Source organism: Falco cherrug, chromosome 15 (genome assembly GCF_023634085.1).
Source record: "Falco cherrug isolate bFalChe1 chromosome 15, bFalChe1.pri, whole genome shotgun sequence".
Classification (NCBI taxonomy): domain Eukaryota; kingdom Metazoa; phylum Chordata; class Aves; order Falconiformes; family Falconidae; genus Falco; species Falco cherrug.
Genome location: NC_073711.1, coordinates 4,086,187 through 4,101,170, shown reverse-complemented (window position 1 = coordinate 4,101,170; position 14,984 = coordinate 4,086,187). Strand labels below are relative to the sequence as shown.

Below are 14,984 nucleotides of genomic sequence, written 5' to 3'. Positions count from 1 at the left end.
GTTGGGGAGCTGTATGGAGAGCTCCAGAGATGGAAGTTTGTGAGAGGTGTCCTCAGAAAGCATCAGCGTGGCTTTCCAGGCCACTGATGTGTACTGGACAGTCGCATTCACTGTTACCTGACCTCCTGGGTTTTGCACTGAACTGCCCTGGGCTGTGCGGAGAGAGGTGGACAGGAGCTATAAAGGTGTGGAAACCACCGCTCACAGCAGTGCTACATGTTAATGGCACAGCAAGGGAGGTGGCAGCTTAATTAGAGGAGAGATCGTGTTTCTAATGGAGTCCCCACGTTTTCACTTGCTGTTGTGTTGGAGCCGTTTGAAAGGGTAAATACTCCTCTGCCAACAAAACTAAATCCAGCTATGCTTCTCTGCTCTTCTCCCTCAGCGGCTCTACCCGCTTTCTCCCATCCCATCTTACCAGCTCACCGATACACCCTGCCCTCAGGAACACGGACACCTCCTTTTCTTCACAGTTGTGGTTGCCCAAGCCAGACGGGAACAAGAGCCTCATGTTTAAGCTTCTGATGATAAATACTCTCTTCTCCTGCTGCTTATATAAGATTGCTCGATACTGGTTTGGTCAGTGTTTATCAGAACAGGGGCATATGGCAGGGTAAGACTTATCTTCTCTTTCTTGCCTTCCTGTAGGCTATTTGGGAGTCTGGGAGCCAGGAATATACAGGTTTGGTACCTGCCTGCTGGCTCTGGGAGCAGATCAGTGTGAAGGCAAAAGCAGAGACAGGCTCTCAGTGCTGCCTTCTGCCACGTACCAGCCAGCAGAACTAAGCCAGCAGGAGAAGTGACACTATTTGTTACTAGCGTGACCCAGAAGCTAATTCCTAACCCGTTCCTTGCATGGGGGAAGCAGGGAGAGAGCTGTGCCTGCTGCGGTTTACTCAGGGTCATGTCTAAAGGCATGTCAGATGGCAATGTGAACAGCAGAAGAACCCTAGGCCAACAGATCTGTTGTTCCAGAAGGAGCCCAGCTGTTTCGTGCAGTTACTGAAGCTGGCTGCCAAATCTCTTTACATGCTGCTGATGCTGAGATCAGGACTGAGTCTCCACACAGTTGCCATGGGTGCGAGTCAGGTGACTGTGGCTCAGGCATTTTTGTGTTTTCGATTTACCTAGAACCCAGGGCAGGATCATCCACTCCACGATGGTGGGAGGTGGTCCCTGCATGTGAAGGTCAGTCCTGACGATGTGCTGTGACGCCAGCAGGAGCATGAAGAGGAAGGTTAGGTAAGAGCCGGTGTGGCAGATAAACTTTATAAATGGCTTTTTAATGAACAGTCCCAGCCTGCTCTTCGGTGCAATCAGATATGCCACGGATAGCACAGGAAATAGCAGTCCGATGGTGACACAGGTCAAGAGTTTTACTGCCCAGTGTTTCCGCCTCCATCCTGGAAAACCGTCATACCAAAGTGTTGCTAGTAGCTGCTGGCAGTTTGGCTGAGCAACAAACTGAGGAGGGAAAAAAAAAAAGATTATTACTGACTGGTACTTCATGTGCACTCCCCCTCACATATGTGTTAAGAGTCCACATGGACCCTCACATTTTGAAGACGGAGGGAAGAAAGGAGGAATATTTCACTCTTATTTTTCTACATAGGATTTAAGATATCTTCAGTGAGGATTTATTTATCTGAAGCACCCTTATGTAGATCAGTCACTCACCACACATGAAGCCTTGTGCAAAAGTGATACAACGAAAATTACTACAAGCTTTTTCTCTTCCCATGTGTTTCTCTTTCGGCATGTTTCTTTTCAGAACGTTTCAGGTTTCAACCACCTCAAACAAATCACTGTCAGCATCTTTAAGAAGTGACTGGAAGATGAGACAGGAGGGAAAAGGTGTAAAGCTCTGAGAGAGAGTGTGTGAGAGAGAGGGAAAGGGAGAGAGAATGTCTCTAGAAGTGTGTGGGGTGCTGCACGTGGTTTTGTGCAAGGAGGCCAGCATATGTGCGTGTGGGCTGGGCTGGGCATGAGACAGCACGCAGTAATGTAAAGTTCAGCCAGGTGACATCTGTTGGGAAGCAGGACAGCACATTTGTAAACATGCCTCACTATTAAGGAAGAAAGCAGTTGGAAAATATAAGAGATTAAGCAGAGGCGAAATCTTTGATCATAGTACCAAAAGTGACACTTGAAAGTTTATTTACACTCTGTAAAAAAAAGCATTATGTTGGTGATCTATTGCACCTCAGTGACTCCACACCAGACATGCTCAGGTTGCAAATACTTCAGACTGTTCTAATACCTAACAGCCTTTGGAATTCCAAACTCAGGCCATGCTATTTCAGCCCCATGGTTTTCAAAACTTTTCAGACCCATAGCTAATTAGAGATATCTGCAAGACCAAGACAACTGTGTTTTTCTTTATGTATTTGATTTGTTATCCATCTTAATGAAGTTGTACTTCTACTAAATTCAGATTTCTCACTGGGCTCTGTAAGTTCAAAAGAAAATCTCAACCACTGTTCTGAGGATGCTTATTACACTTAGTTCTCTGTAATTAAACCAGAAAAACTGTCTTAGCATGGATACCGTTGCTGATAAACATACTCCCGTAGCAATATAACTAGGTCTATGATAGGACAGAGCATATCAGAAAGAATCACACTTCCAATGGACACAGTAGTACTAGCAGCATTTATCAAGAAGAGACCTCTTATAAAGGTGACTCAAAGTGGTGAGTAACTTGAAGATGACTACTGTTTATTACACCGGGCTCATCTATATTTAAAAGGGATCTCTGGGAGGGATGTAGTGCGACCACAGTCTTCCTCCCCCTTAGGGAAGATGTGATCAGGCAAAGCACTCTTTCACCACTGTAATTTAAACCAGCTCTTGGAAAGACTACACCATGATAGCAAAGGGACCAGCTTCTGTTTTGCCACCCCAAATTGGTATGATTTTTCAACCCTGGCAGAAGCCCCTATGCAGACAACTGCACTCAGTGTAGACGTGGCCTAAGCTAATACTAAATCAGCCCTCACATGTGCATTTATGAGACTGTTACAAGGCTCTCCTCATCACATCTAAAGATACCTAGGACTTCCTGCAGGTCTTAGTCACCAGGAGATCAGATTAGGTGTGAAAGAGACAATTTATTAATAACAGCTTTAGCACACCCCCATAACTTTAAATATTTGTTCCCTGCCAAAACTGCCCAGTATTGGGAGGACTTTTTATGTGCAGTTCTCAGAGCGCTCTACGCAAGCAGAGCTCTATCGCTGCCCTGTTCAAAATTACTAAATCAAGGTCAAGCAAAAAGAGAAATTAGTTGCTCAGACTGATGAAGCAATTTCTGTAGGTATTTTTAGATATTGTGATATTTTATATGCTATAACAAGCTGTTAATATCAGAATCAGACCATTTTTTGAATTGGGTAGTTCAAATATATGGACTGAACAAAACTGGTATAGAAAATAGGATGTCGAAGAGGAGATATCTGGCATTTACAAACCTGGATGTTTATGTGTTATTACTATAATAAACACGACTACTGCATCTAGCATACAAGTGACGCTGTGCTCCAGAGGGCATCTGAAAAGAAGATCAGAAACACATGTGATTTGGAATCAACCTACACATGCATGCAGCAGAAACTGGACAGTAGTTGATACAGTGATTATCTCCAGAAAAAGGAAAGACCTGTTGCCTGTAATGATCAGAAAACGTTATTGTAAAATTATGTCTGGGGACAGTGATGAAAGAAAAAATTCTACAGAAACTGAAGAAACATCAAGCCTCGATTGTCCTTTGGTTGGTTGGGTTTTAATCTATGATTTCAGAAGGGTCAGCATGTTATGTCTGAAAGCTAGAAGAAACAGAAGGTTACCCTCTATATTTTCTCACTTAAGATCACAAACGGGAGCTGTGACTAGATGTGTTCTGTGGTAATTTACATGGTAATAGATGCTGCTTTTTCTCTGAGATGAGGTGCAACTTTTTTTTTTTTAAGGGGGAAAATATATAAACACATTTTCTCTTTATCATACATGATAGAAACCTCTACGGGGAGAATAAAACCATTTTCCCCTTGAGTCAAAGTCAGAGTCATTTGAGAAATCAAATGACTGTATGTTCCGCTGGTTGCTGTGCAACTTGCAAGCATCTTAAAAGTGCCTCTTCTCTGCCTAATAGCTCATTTCTAAAATCTGCTTTCTGTGTTGTATCTGATGTTAGTTCTTCAAATGGAGAGAAATTCACACATCATGAAAGAGCAACTTTAAAGACAAGCTTGGCAAAAGGGAATGGAAATGGGAAAAAGCCATTAAATTTTCCAATCAAGCCCATCCCAACCTCACTGAAAATGGCCTAAGGGAAATTTAAGCATACCACAGAAAGAAACTCCCTAATGTCACAAACATCAAATGCTGTCTTTGTTAAAGGTAAGGCTAAGCGCTTTAGAATGTAGGCTTTTACTGACTTGTAGTAGTCCAACTTACTAATCACAGATTTAAAATCAGTAAATACTGCAGTTTAGATCTCAAGTAGTGCAAGGACTACAGCTGGCTGAAAAACAAGATTTCCAGTGTGCCGAAACACTGCAATTTTGAATTATACTGAAGAAGTCAACTAATAAGCCCTTGATGTGCTGCCTAAAGAACCAATTGCTTTTCAGTAACTTTGTGTTAACTTGAAAGAATCAGAAATCAGCTATTTCCCTAAGTAGTCCTGTGAATGCTGGCCTCAGCTTTGCTTCTAGGTGTTGTTACCTAAACTAAACCATCAAATTAATTGATGAGACTAAGCCATTGAATGCTCAACTCATTGAAGATTGTCTAGGATACATACTGCTAAATCAATGCACATAAAACACAAAAAACATGAAAAAGCTCAGCCCTTTTAGGTGCAAAGTAGCCTGAAACTGTAATAATACCGTGGCACTTTTGTTATCATCCATAATTTCAAATTTCTTCAGAAGGTTAAGGAAATGATCTTATTTCTACTTTGCAAATAGACAGAACTGAGATCTGGAAAAGCAAGTCGGCTTCTCCAACACTGCTTATGCCAAGGCCCTTCCTGAGCACAAGCTCAATTTCCACCCAGGTAGATGTTGCGATTTAACCCCACCTGGCAATCACGTACCAGGCAGCTGCACGCTCACTCCCCTTCCCCCCAGTGGGATGGGGAGGAGAACTGAGAAAAGGTAAAACTCGTGAGTTAAGAAGAACCATTTAATAATTGAAGTAAAATACGATAACAACTGTAATAAAAAGGAATGAGAGGGAGAGAGAGGAATAAAATCCAAAAGGAAAAAAACAAACAAGTGATGCACGATACAATTGCTCACCACCTGCTGACCGATGCCTAGCCAGTCCCTGAGCAGCGATCGCCCGGCCCTGGCCAGCTCCCCCAGTTTACACACTCAACATGACATCCCATAGTATGGAATATCCCTTTGGCTACGTCGGGCCAGCTGTCCCTGGCCGTGTCCCCTTCCCAATTTCTTGTGCCCCTCCAGCCTTCTGGCTGGCGGGGTCTGAGAAACTGAAAAGCCCTTGACTTGGTATAAAATTACCTAACAACAACTAAAAACATCCGTGTGCTATCGACATTATTCTCACACCGAATCCAAAACACAGCACGGCACCAACTACTGAGAAGAAAATTAACTCTATCCCAGCTGAAACCATGACAGTAGGGTCCCAAAGGACAGTAGAGTCTCAACTATGTTTTTTTCACCTTTTGCAAAGCCTTTCATTTGCCATGGACAGAAATAGCGCATGTATATATCATAATCTTTTACCATGTCATATGAACACACTGTATGTGACAGGATTTGGATCAGTTAAAAGTTTCTGCACAATAAAAAGGACAGATTGCGATAATTTAAAAAACTGCGTATTGTCCCACTTTTGTAGATGATCTAGAATCAGAGGCAGACATACGGTACCAGAAGCTCTCTATGTGGTTAAGATGAGCATATGACTTGCAAACAATGTATTTCTCCAATACATAACAAGCATAGTATTGAGCTTTTTTTTGAGGACTGCGACACTATAGGAGCCTCCAATCTCTATTACAATTGACAGCACAAGACATCATCCCACAGACATAATGGAGAATGTTCTGACAGCTGCATTAATGAGAAGAAATGCTTCCAAAAAGTGTCATTTATACTCAATTCAGCTAATGCTTGAACTAAACATTCAGTGCTATGAAGCCTGTGGTAGTGCTAGCATAACATTGTCCAGGATTGCCCCTTCCTGTATGCAAAGCTTGTAGATGCGTTTCTGGGGGAGGTAATCCAAAGAGCAAGCTCCTTCTCCATCACCTGTTGAGCAGAACCTGTCCCTAGCTGAGGATACAGTTCACATAATGACTAGGAGATAAGATGCAACTCAGAGTACCTTCTGGTGAGGATAATGCCACTGTGTTACCTACCAGTAGACAAGATGCTCAGTCTCTTGGCTTCTGAAAATGGGGATAAGTATCTTTGCATCTTTGCCTTTCCAAGAAGTGAGATTAGCAACTTCAGTCATGGTTGGGAAGCACTCTGAGGGTAGAGACTACTGCAATACAAAGTCTTTTATGTTCTTTCTTTCTTCTTTCAGTCTTGCCAGGGTCTTTGTGTAACATTTGGCTTGCAGCTGGATTGTGCTATTAGAGAATTTCATTTTCAGTGTTCATCATACTCATTGTCACCTGCTCCTCTACCAAGGGGAAAATTTTTAAGGGAAAAAAGCAGCTGCTGGATGGAGTGTCTTTTTCTTAATATCTAATCTTTACTGATACTTTTATGTCACTTAAATTCTACTTCTCAGGAATTAAATGCTTTCTGCATGCTGTGCCATTAATATAAATATCAAACACAGAAATTATGTTCCACCCCACCTCCCCTTATCTATGGGGAAATCCCTTATCTCTCACAGTCATAAGTAATTTAGGATCAGACACAGATGGGCTGAGATGTGAATGCCTCAGGGAGCAACTGAAATAGCTCCCTGATAGACATCACAGGGGCTGAGCACAGTATCTCTCGGCATTTATTCTGATTATTGTGATGGCTGCCAACAGGCTCTTCTGTTTGGAGTTTGTTGGAGTTCTTTTCTGTACTCTTGCTGTGGATAGTGATAGTGAACGCTCTTCATAGATGAATAAACACTAATTTGTAACTGCAGAGCCCTGTGTTAATAAGCAGGACTGAGTTCTTCTATCAGTCAGCTACATCAGCTCCCAAGGAGGTTACCACTGAGAGCCAAACGTGGCACGGGAGCCATGAAATTAACTTTAGTTCCCCAGCCTGACACTCATTTCAATAGGTTAGATCTCACCAGCAGCACTGTACCCCACTGCATCTAAAACATCGCAGCTGAATACCTGCAAGGCTACTGTGTTTGGGGGTATTATTATATACTGCTGCCCTCTACAATTAAAGATATTTTGGCTTTGGGAAGGAAGATTTTCACGTGACCCGAGCTAGATTTTGCAGTCTGTGTGACAATCGGACAACTGCAGTGTCTGATATAGTAGCGTAAGTATATATTTCAGCTACATCTGTAAAGAATGTAGATTTCCCATGAATCCAATTCTATCACAAAAAGGATAAATGCCATTCTCCACTCAGAAGAAAGCCCGGTCCCATCCTGTGGAGGTACTGCTTTGCACCCTCTCTCTGGCAGGCTGAAGGGAGATATCTCTGAAGACACACGTCTCCCCCCAGTTCTGGCAAGTACAGTGTGGCCAGGCAGGACTGGGAGCAGCAGGTCTACTCCCCTCTTCATCCAGGAGCGATAGCAGGGGTGACCTACCCAGGCACAGAAGTACCCACCCCCCCACATCAACACAACTGCAGATGGACTGGGGAGAGCAGTCTCCCACACTTGAATTTTCAGAATGAATTGGCTAGAATTTCTTTCCTTCTATGAAGATGCAGGAAACTCCTACAGTGTCAGTCCTACCACAGGCTAGCGTTTATCAATCAATGCCAAATCTTAATGTCTTAACTCACAAAGCTTAATATACACCGTCCAATGGTCCAAACATACTTTAACACTTGGCACAACGTCAACAGGCACATGGGTCACACTCTGCAATGAAGTGATCCTCTTTTCTCTTAACTTTGGCTTCAGGAACATGAAATGGCACGCAAAGAAATGAACTTTTAAAATCCATTTTCTTCCTGCAGATGCTCCTGCTAAGAACCAAGTAGCCCAACACACTCCCAGTGACACAGACAAACCACTCTCCCTCCATTTGGTACCAAGGACAGGATCTTCTGAGGAGGAACGGAAATGCGGTTGTTGTATCGGTTTGATTGCTCTTAAAGGAAATTCCAGTGGGCAATACTCAAAGAGCTACATTTCTAAATGAGCCTATGACTGAAGAGAGAAACTATCTGTGGCCTAATTTGATGTCTGCTGCGGAGAGCCAGTAAGCCCTACGAGACCAGATATGCTACATAAGAATACCAGCCTCCTCAAGTTTGCAGTGTTGCAAACAGTGAGATGAATAAGAAAATCCTCTTTTGTAGCATACTTCTTTTTAAAGTTCAACCTTGTTAATGACTGCGAAGTTATTTACATTCTGCTGCTGAAGTGTGAGCTGCAGAGGGTAAACACCTAATGGTTGTTCATCCTGTTAATTAAGTACTTTCTGCAACAGGAAAAAAAGGAAGAAATAAGGCCTTCTGGAAGGCCGCATAACTCAGTGAGAAAGGACTTACAACTCAACATCCCTCATCAGGCACTCCCAAAAGATAATAGTTTTTTCTCAGGAAAATACAGGATGAATATCCTATCAAAACCACAGCTGCTACTCACGTGCCGATTACTACGAACAGCGAAGCACTGATGCAAAACCCAACTGCGGTCATTCCTGATTCAAAAAGATCACTAGCTGAGCTGGAAAAGTCCTTCGAGGAAACCAGGTGCTATCCAAATCGCTCAGTCCCTCTGCTGGTGAATAAAACAAACTCCTGATCCTCTACAGATGAATATATGGCTTCAAATCACACAGAATTTTGTCTTATCTGTTCTTAAAATATTTTAAGTGATGATGGCATATGAGTCTTAACTAAAGGTCTCCTATCCGTAAGACATCCCTTGATAGTAGCAGACATGAACTCAGCGTCAGCAGTAGCAATTGGAAATTCACCAGTGATATGAACGCTAGCAAAAGGAAAGCCTGAGTAATGCCTAAAAGCATGCTACAATTCCATCAAAATTCATAGTTTTCACAAATTCATGCTGGATTGGCTTAAATATTTAAATAAAAGAGGTCCCACATATTCTAGGGCAAAGGTAGAGGGCTTGCAAATCCTGGGTACCTACCCATGAAGGAAGCAATTAAGAAAGTATTTAAGCTTGAAATTAAATCCTACTCAGAGGGCTTAAACATGTGTTTGGCTATAGGTTTGTATTTATGGCCTGTGTCAGCAGGATTTAAGTGCTGGCATAAATTCTGCACTGAATAAAGGCAAGCTGCTGAACGGTGCTTCTGGAGGCCATCCTCTGCGAGCAAACACCCCACCAGAGCACAGTTCGCCTGGGTCAGGCCCTGAGCAAGAGTCCAGACATAAGCAAAACTTTTCAGCATTTATTTTAGCAGACAGCAGACTACAGTTGATACAAAAATTCCTGTGGGATGTATTTCAGCAGACACTCCAGGATACAGTTCAGTTACAAAGATTAAGTAGGTATAAGACTGGGTTTCCAAAGGCAGAGTGCTGCAGTACAAGCAAGTGCTGAGTATGACCAACATACCTGAGAAAGTCAGCTGATTAACAACACACTAACTGTTTCCAAGAGCTGACCAGGGGTTATTGGACACACCCTACAGAAGCACTGAAAAAACACTCAGGCTAAAAACTGTTTAGAGACAAATCTTGCAGAGTTTCCCAAGTCCTCTTGCAGGCAGCACTTCAAGAGTTACAGATCTTGCAAATGAATAAGAGGAGCTCTCACAGACTTTAGCTTAAGTGGAGAAGGTATTGACTTTTAAGTGAAAGGCTGGGTTTATTCTCCCTAGTGGATTTCTAACATTTACATTAAATAAGTGATAAGTAAAGCAAATATGAGCATTTTAAAAGTAATTCACAGATATTTTTGAATACATACCTACTTTACCCTGTTAGTGTTAATAAAAAGTTCTAAAAATATTTTTCATTTGCTTCCTTTCTGACCTGAGAAATATCTATGCTGAATCTATTTAATTTTGGTTTCTTTTTTCTTTCTACCTTACCTTTTCTTGAATGAGTAAATTTACTCCAATATCCAGGAAAGAACAGACACACATACTATAAACACTTCTCCCTAAAGGCTACCTCTGCTTCTGAGTAACATCACCTGTGTAGGGTGAGGAGGATATATGCTTTGCTGAAGGATGTTTACTCAGCCAGCTGGGGTTTGTAGAGAAAGAATAAGAACAGAAAAACTGCAGTCACAGCTTTTAAATGCCATTCTGCACAAGATCTCAGTATGGGGGTTATGATTAATCCATCCATCCACCTCACTTTTCTTGGAGTGGAAGAACTATGAGGTAACTGTGTTCTCAGTCATGAGACATCTAAATGGCTCATCTGGATGATGATGGATCTGATGTATACATGAGAGGTATAAGGGGAGTGCAGCCTCAGTTCTTTTCTCTGTAGAATATCCTAACACTTCACTAAGCCACAGAAGTAAAGCTGAAATTCACAGAAATCAGGTAAATAACAATGACCACTTCTGTATCCAAAAGGGAGAATCCATAGCAGTCACTGTTTGTTCCACAGAGTTTATTACTTTAGGGTATCATTCCAAGTGAAGTATGAAATAACATGATACACTCTTCACTATTGACGTAATGCTGACTCCGAAAGGCATTCAAGTCCTTCAGATGGGGTAAGACTGAACACTGGGCTTATACAATATAAAAGGTGTCACTTCACCTTTCCGGTTTCTGTTGTCTGTAGAAAGTCAATCAGTCATGTCCTGCACTTCAACTTTGGCTTCCCAAGCCTCTTTTCTTACTGGCAAGAAGACTGATGGGATACATAAAGTTAAGGGAACTGACAAACTCACTAAATCATTCTTGAATGTTCTTAAAACAGTGACAATCCCTTTAACTTTCAACATATTTCCAGTCTTTGTCCAAGAGATCATTCAAGTCAGAGGCATGAGGCACCAAAAATGACCTAACAAATGATCCAGGCATTTACTGCCTGCTATACATTACACTAACACAAACAGATTCCTTGTCCTTGACTGACATACCGATCTTATGTTGTTTCTTCAAATTTGTGCATGGCAAGATTAGTCAGAGATGATTTTGCTGTCAAAAGCTAGTCTTCTGCAGTTCTGTTCTGTGACAGCTGCAATATGTGGCTAACCTACATCAAGTTAGAACATTTTGGTGTTACGTGAATAACATGCCAAATAATACTGTCTCCTCAAATAAACATTCAAGTCCACTTTGTCAAGCCAATGAACCATCAGTTCTCTGAATATTTCTTCTTCTTCCAAGTTTGGAGAGGTTACACTTCAATGCTGCTTGTCCTAACTTTTGTAACACAATGCAGCTGTAGCGGTTAAATTTCCATGCTAATTTCCAGAACTGAACAACTAGATCTGGCAACTGCACAAAGTCATAAGAGTAGGGGCTCCAAGATACGCACCACTCACCCTGCTGCCCCACCAGTGATCAGCTGGAAAGACTGTTTTAAGGGTGCAAATGCAGATAAGTCTCCCCAGCTGCCACCCCAGAGTCCTGCTGCTGAGACTGTTGATAACAACTCAGTACTACATGCATGGAAGATTTTGTAACATGGTCACCTGCCTGCTGGGATTGAGTCTGAGAAAAAAACAGCCTCATTTAGCATAGGTCACTGTTCAACACATCATATGGTAACTTTGCTGTATACAATGAATGAATGAATGCTGTTGGAAAATGAAAGATGGTATCTGGGCATTCAGCGCTTTTGAAATCCCTAAACTTACATTCATGTGTGTGGTGTAGAACAGATCTGGACATAGTGTAACCACACCATCCTCACCATCTAATATGGATGTTCCACATCACTAGAAAGGAAAAAAGCTTCTACAAAGAGCAGCTCTGCTTCCCCCATCTAGTCCTAACAAAGATCTTTTCATGACATGGTATGATTTCATTCTAGAAACCTGAAAGTAAAAGCCTGTTTATTAATCTTCTGAGGTGTGCAGGCTCACCCAGAAGCTAGCTTTTTATTGTGCCTTTAAAGAGCACAACACAAATATTCAGCCCTGTATCATTATACCTCCAGGCAGTATGGCAAGAAACCAGACAAAACCATGGGAGAATAACTGAGCACTGCCTGCAAGCAAAGAAAGCTCTGTGGCTATCCATCAAGATACCTGAATGGCTTTCAAAACAGGTAAACAAGGTTCAGTAGATGAGCTTTGATTTTTGAAGACCTTACACTTCATTTTTCATGCATCTCTGATATTTTTTAAAGCTCTTTTTATACACTTACTGAGGTGCCCTTAGAAATTTGCCAAGTTTATGCATACTCCCTGGAGAATGATGCTGTACTTCTAACTGCAGCCACACAGTTGACAAGAGTCAAGACACAGCTGAAAAATATGTGGCATGGCAGGAATGATTATTCATTCACTCCAGTACTGTACCTCAGGAGGTACTTGTCAATGTAAATGTCTTGGAAAAAAAGAACTAAAACTTTTGAAGCTTCGTCCTGAAGAGAAAACAGCATAGAGCACAGTTTTTAAATTAGAAAAGCAAGCAATTCTACTTCTCTCCTTTCCTGTCATTGATTATGAGTACAGTGAGTAAGAGAGTCAAAGGTTAAGGTTTCTGAGAGGCAATTTTATGCGCTCCTTTGATCTAATTCAGTGAAAGCGCTAAGCAATATGGTCAGAGGTAAAATACATTTTTTTCTGAGCGCCCTGCATTGTGTGTGTTTCTTACAGACATATAAACTAAACCTGCACAGCCATTTGCTACCAGTACCAGAAAAATGCAAAGCACTAAAAACCCACTACTGTGATGTTTCACTTCGTTTTGAAGTTGTGAATGACCTGTGATGGAGAGCAGGGAAGCAGTGACAGGCTGATTGTATACTGCTATTCTTGTGGCTCAGCAGAATGGTATATACAAGCAGAAATCTGCCCTTTTAGACCTGGCTCACTGCCACACGATGGTTGCTTTACATTATTTTGACAACGTAAAAAAAACTTAAAGGACATAAAGATTATATTTGCATTCTGCCTATGCTCTGATCCTCTAATACACCAATGGTACACTGTACATACAACTGTACTTTATGTGACTGGCAAGATCCTAAGAGATGACTTTTTCCCGTCTTTTCTTAGAAATGCAAACAAATTAACAAATGCAGAGCTAATTTGGTGCCAGAACAGCATAGTGAAGATTGATCTTCAACAGCTGAGCCATGCCTGAAAAAATTTCATTAATATGAAAATATTAAGTCTTCAGCACCTTTCTCCTTCCAGAATTCATCATGAATAACATACTTTGAAAAGTAATAATACGAAGGCAAATGCCATATACTACAGAACATTTATGAAAAGGCTACTTGTCTCTTAGACCACCAATTGCTGTGATCCTACAAAAATAATTTCTTTCAAATGTGGACTGAGAAAACTGACGTGTCTGCTGGATCAAATTTGTCATGTTTCACAGTGCATTAGAGCTGTCCTCATTTTTTTCTAATATTTTGTGACTGCCATGCAAACAGCGATCACAACTATTAAGTCCTTCCTATCTTCTGAAGAAATGATCAGTGCCCTTCTGTAATTTGAAACTGAAGACACAACCATTCTAGACTTAAGATGAGATGGAGAGGGAGCTTGTCAATTTGTACAGCATGGTTTTAACATTTACTACCATAAAATACACTACTAAGCTACCTTAGAGCACATTTTCATCTTTCCTGTATAACTGATATTTTTTCTTCTGTGTAAACAGTAATTTACCTTCTAGGATATATGGGTTTATTAAAAACAAACACAAAAAGCATGACATTTCTTCTCCACTGTTTTGGCCCTACTCCAAAGGACAAAGGTCTTCTTCCTCATGAGCAATACATTTGTCAGTTTATAAAATACTTAACACATGTAATATTTGGAGTAATCAAAACTTGTACCTCCCAGGCTTTTTTGTTGGGGGAAAAAAAAAAAGATTGTGAGTTTTTTTCTACCATTGTAAAGACAAAACCCATACCTGCATCATGAGGCAGAAATGCACTGGCAGTGGGATTGACCTGGGGATAGAGACCGAGGTGGAGCCTGTGTGATGAGGCGGGTATTCCTATGGAGGTAGGACTGAACCGAAGTGGCTCCCCTTGCAAATCCAGCCCTCGTCCAAGTTACTCACTGTGAAGACTGAGGCACTCAGGCCAGATCAGAAGATGAAGTTGTGTATATCACGATTATGTTTACCGGATTCAGTGCAGAGGACAGGATTTGTGTCCGTGGCAGGGCTGATTGATAACTGTTTGTTAAAACTTAAAGTACAAGACCAGATTTTTCTCCAGTAGCTAAGTGCCAAAAGATGCTGCTAATTCAGCAGTGGAATTTCAAAATGCCTCAGGAAGATAAGTGTCTAATCTCCGACAGGATTTAGGCACTTAACCAGATTATACTCTGTTTAAAGACTTACTGCCTATTTACCTGCATATTTAGTAGCCTAACTAGCTTTAAAAAGCTTTCCTCCAAGGGCCCAGTTGGGAGTGAAAACTGCCCATAGATGTCTAGCTTTTACCATCAGGATTTTTTTCAGTCCTGTATGTTCACTGCCAGAGATCACCAACCCGCACTAAGAATTTGAATAATGCTGTTACTTTCTGTACCTGGAACAAACCAGCACCTACTCTTCAGTATAGGAGTGCAATGGGGGAAAGAAAAAAGGCACAGTGGGTTAATCTGAAATGCTTTCAAGAGAAGAACACTGAATAACGTGTCTGGTGAAGAGTATTCTTGGATTCCCAGATCACTTACACTGGTGCAAAGAAAAAGTAACTTTAAGATCTACTCCC

The 14,984-nt window shown here is 41.5% G+C and overlaps 1 protein-coding gene across 1 annotated transcript in view; it reads right to left on the bottom strand.

Moving 5' to 3' along the window:
• The window catches only part of TRPC5 (transient receptor potential cation channel subfamily C member 5), a 66,765-nt gene that overhangs the window by 31,747 nt on the left and 20,034 nt on the right, over positions 1 to 14,984 (bottom strand). The window contains exon 3 of the mRNA XM_005434438.3: positions 1,128 to 1,464. Within this exon, the coding sequence (XP_005434495.1) occupies positions 1,128 to 1,464 (337 nt within the window). The remainder of the gene's footprint in view (positions 1 to 1,127; positions 1,465 to 14,984) is intronic.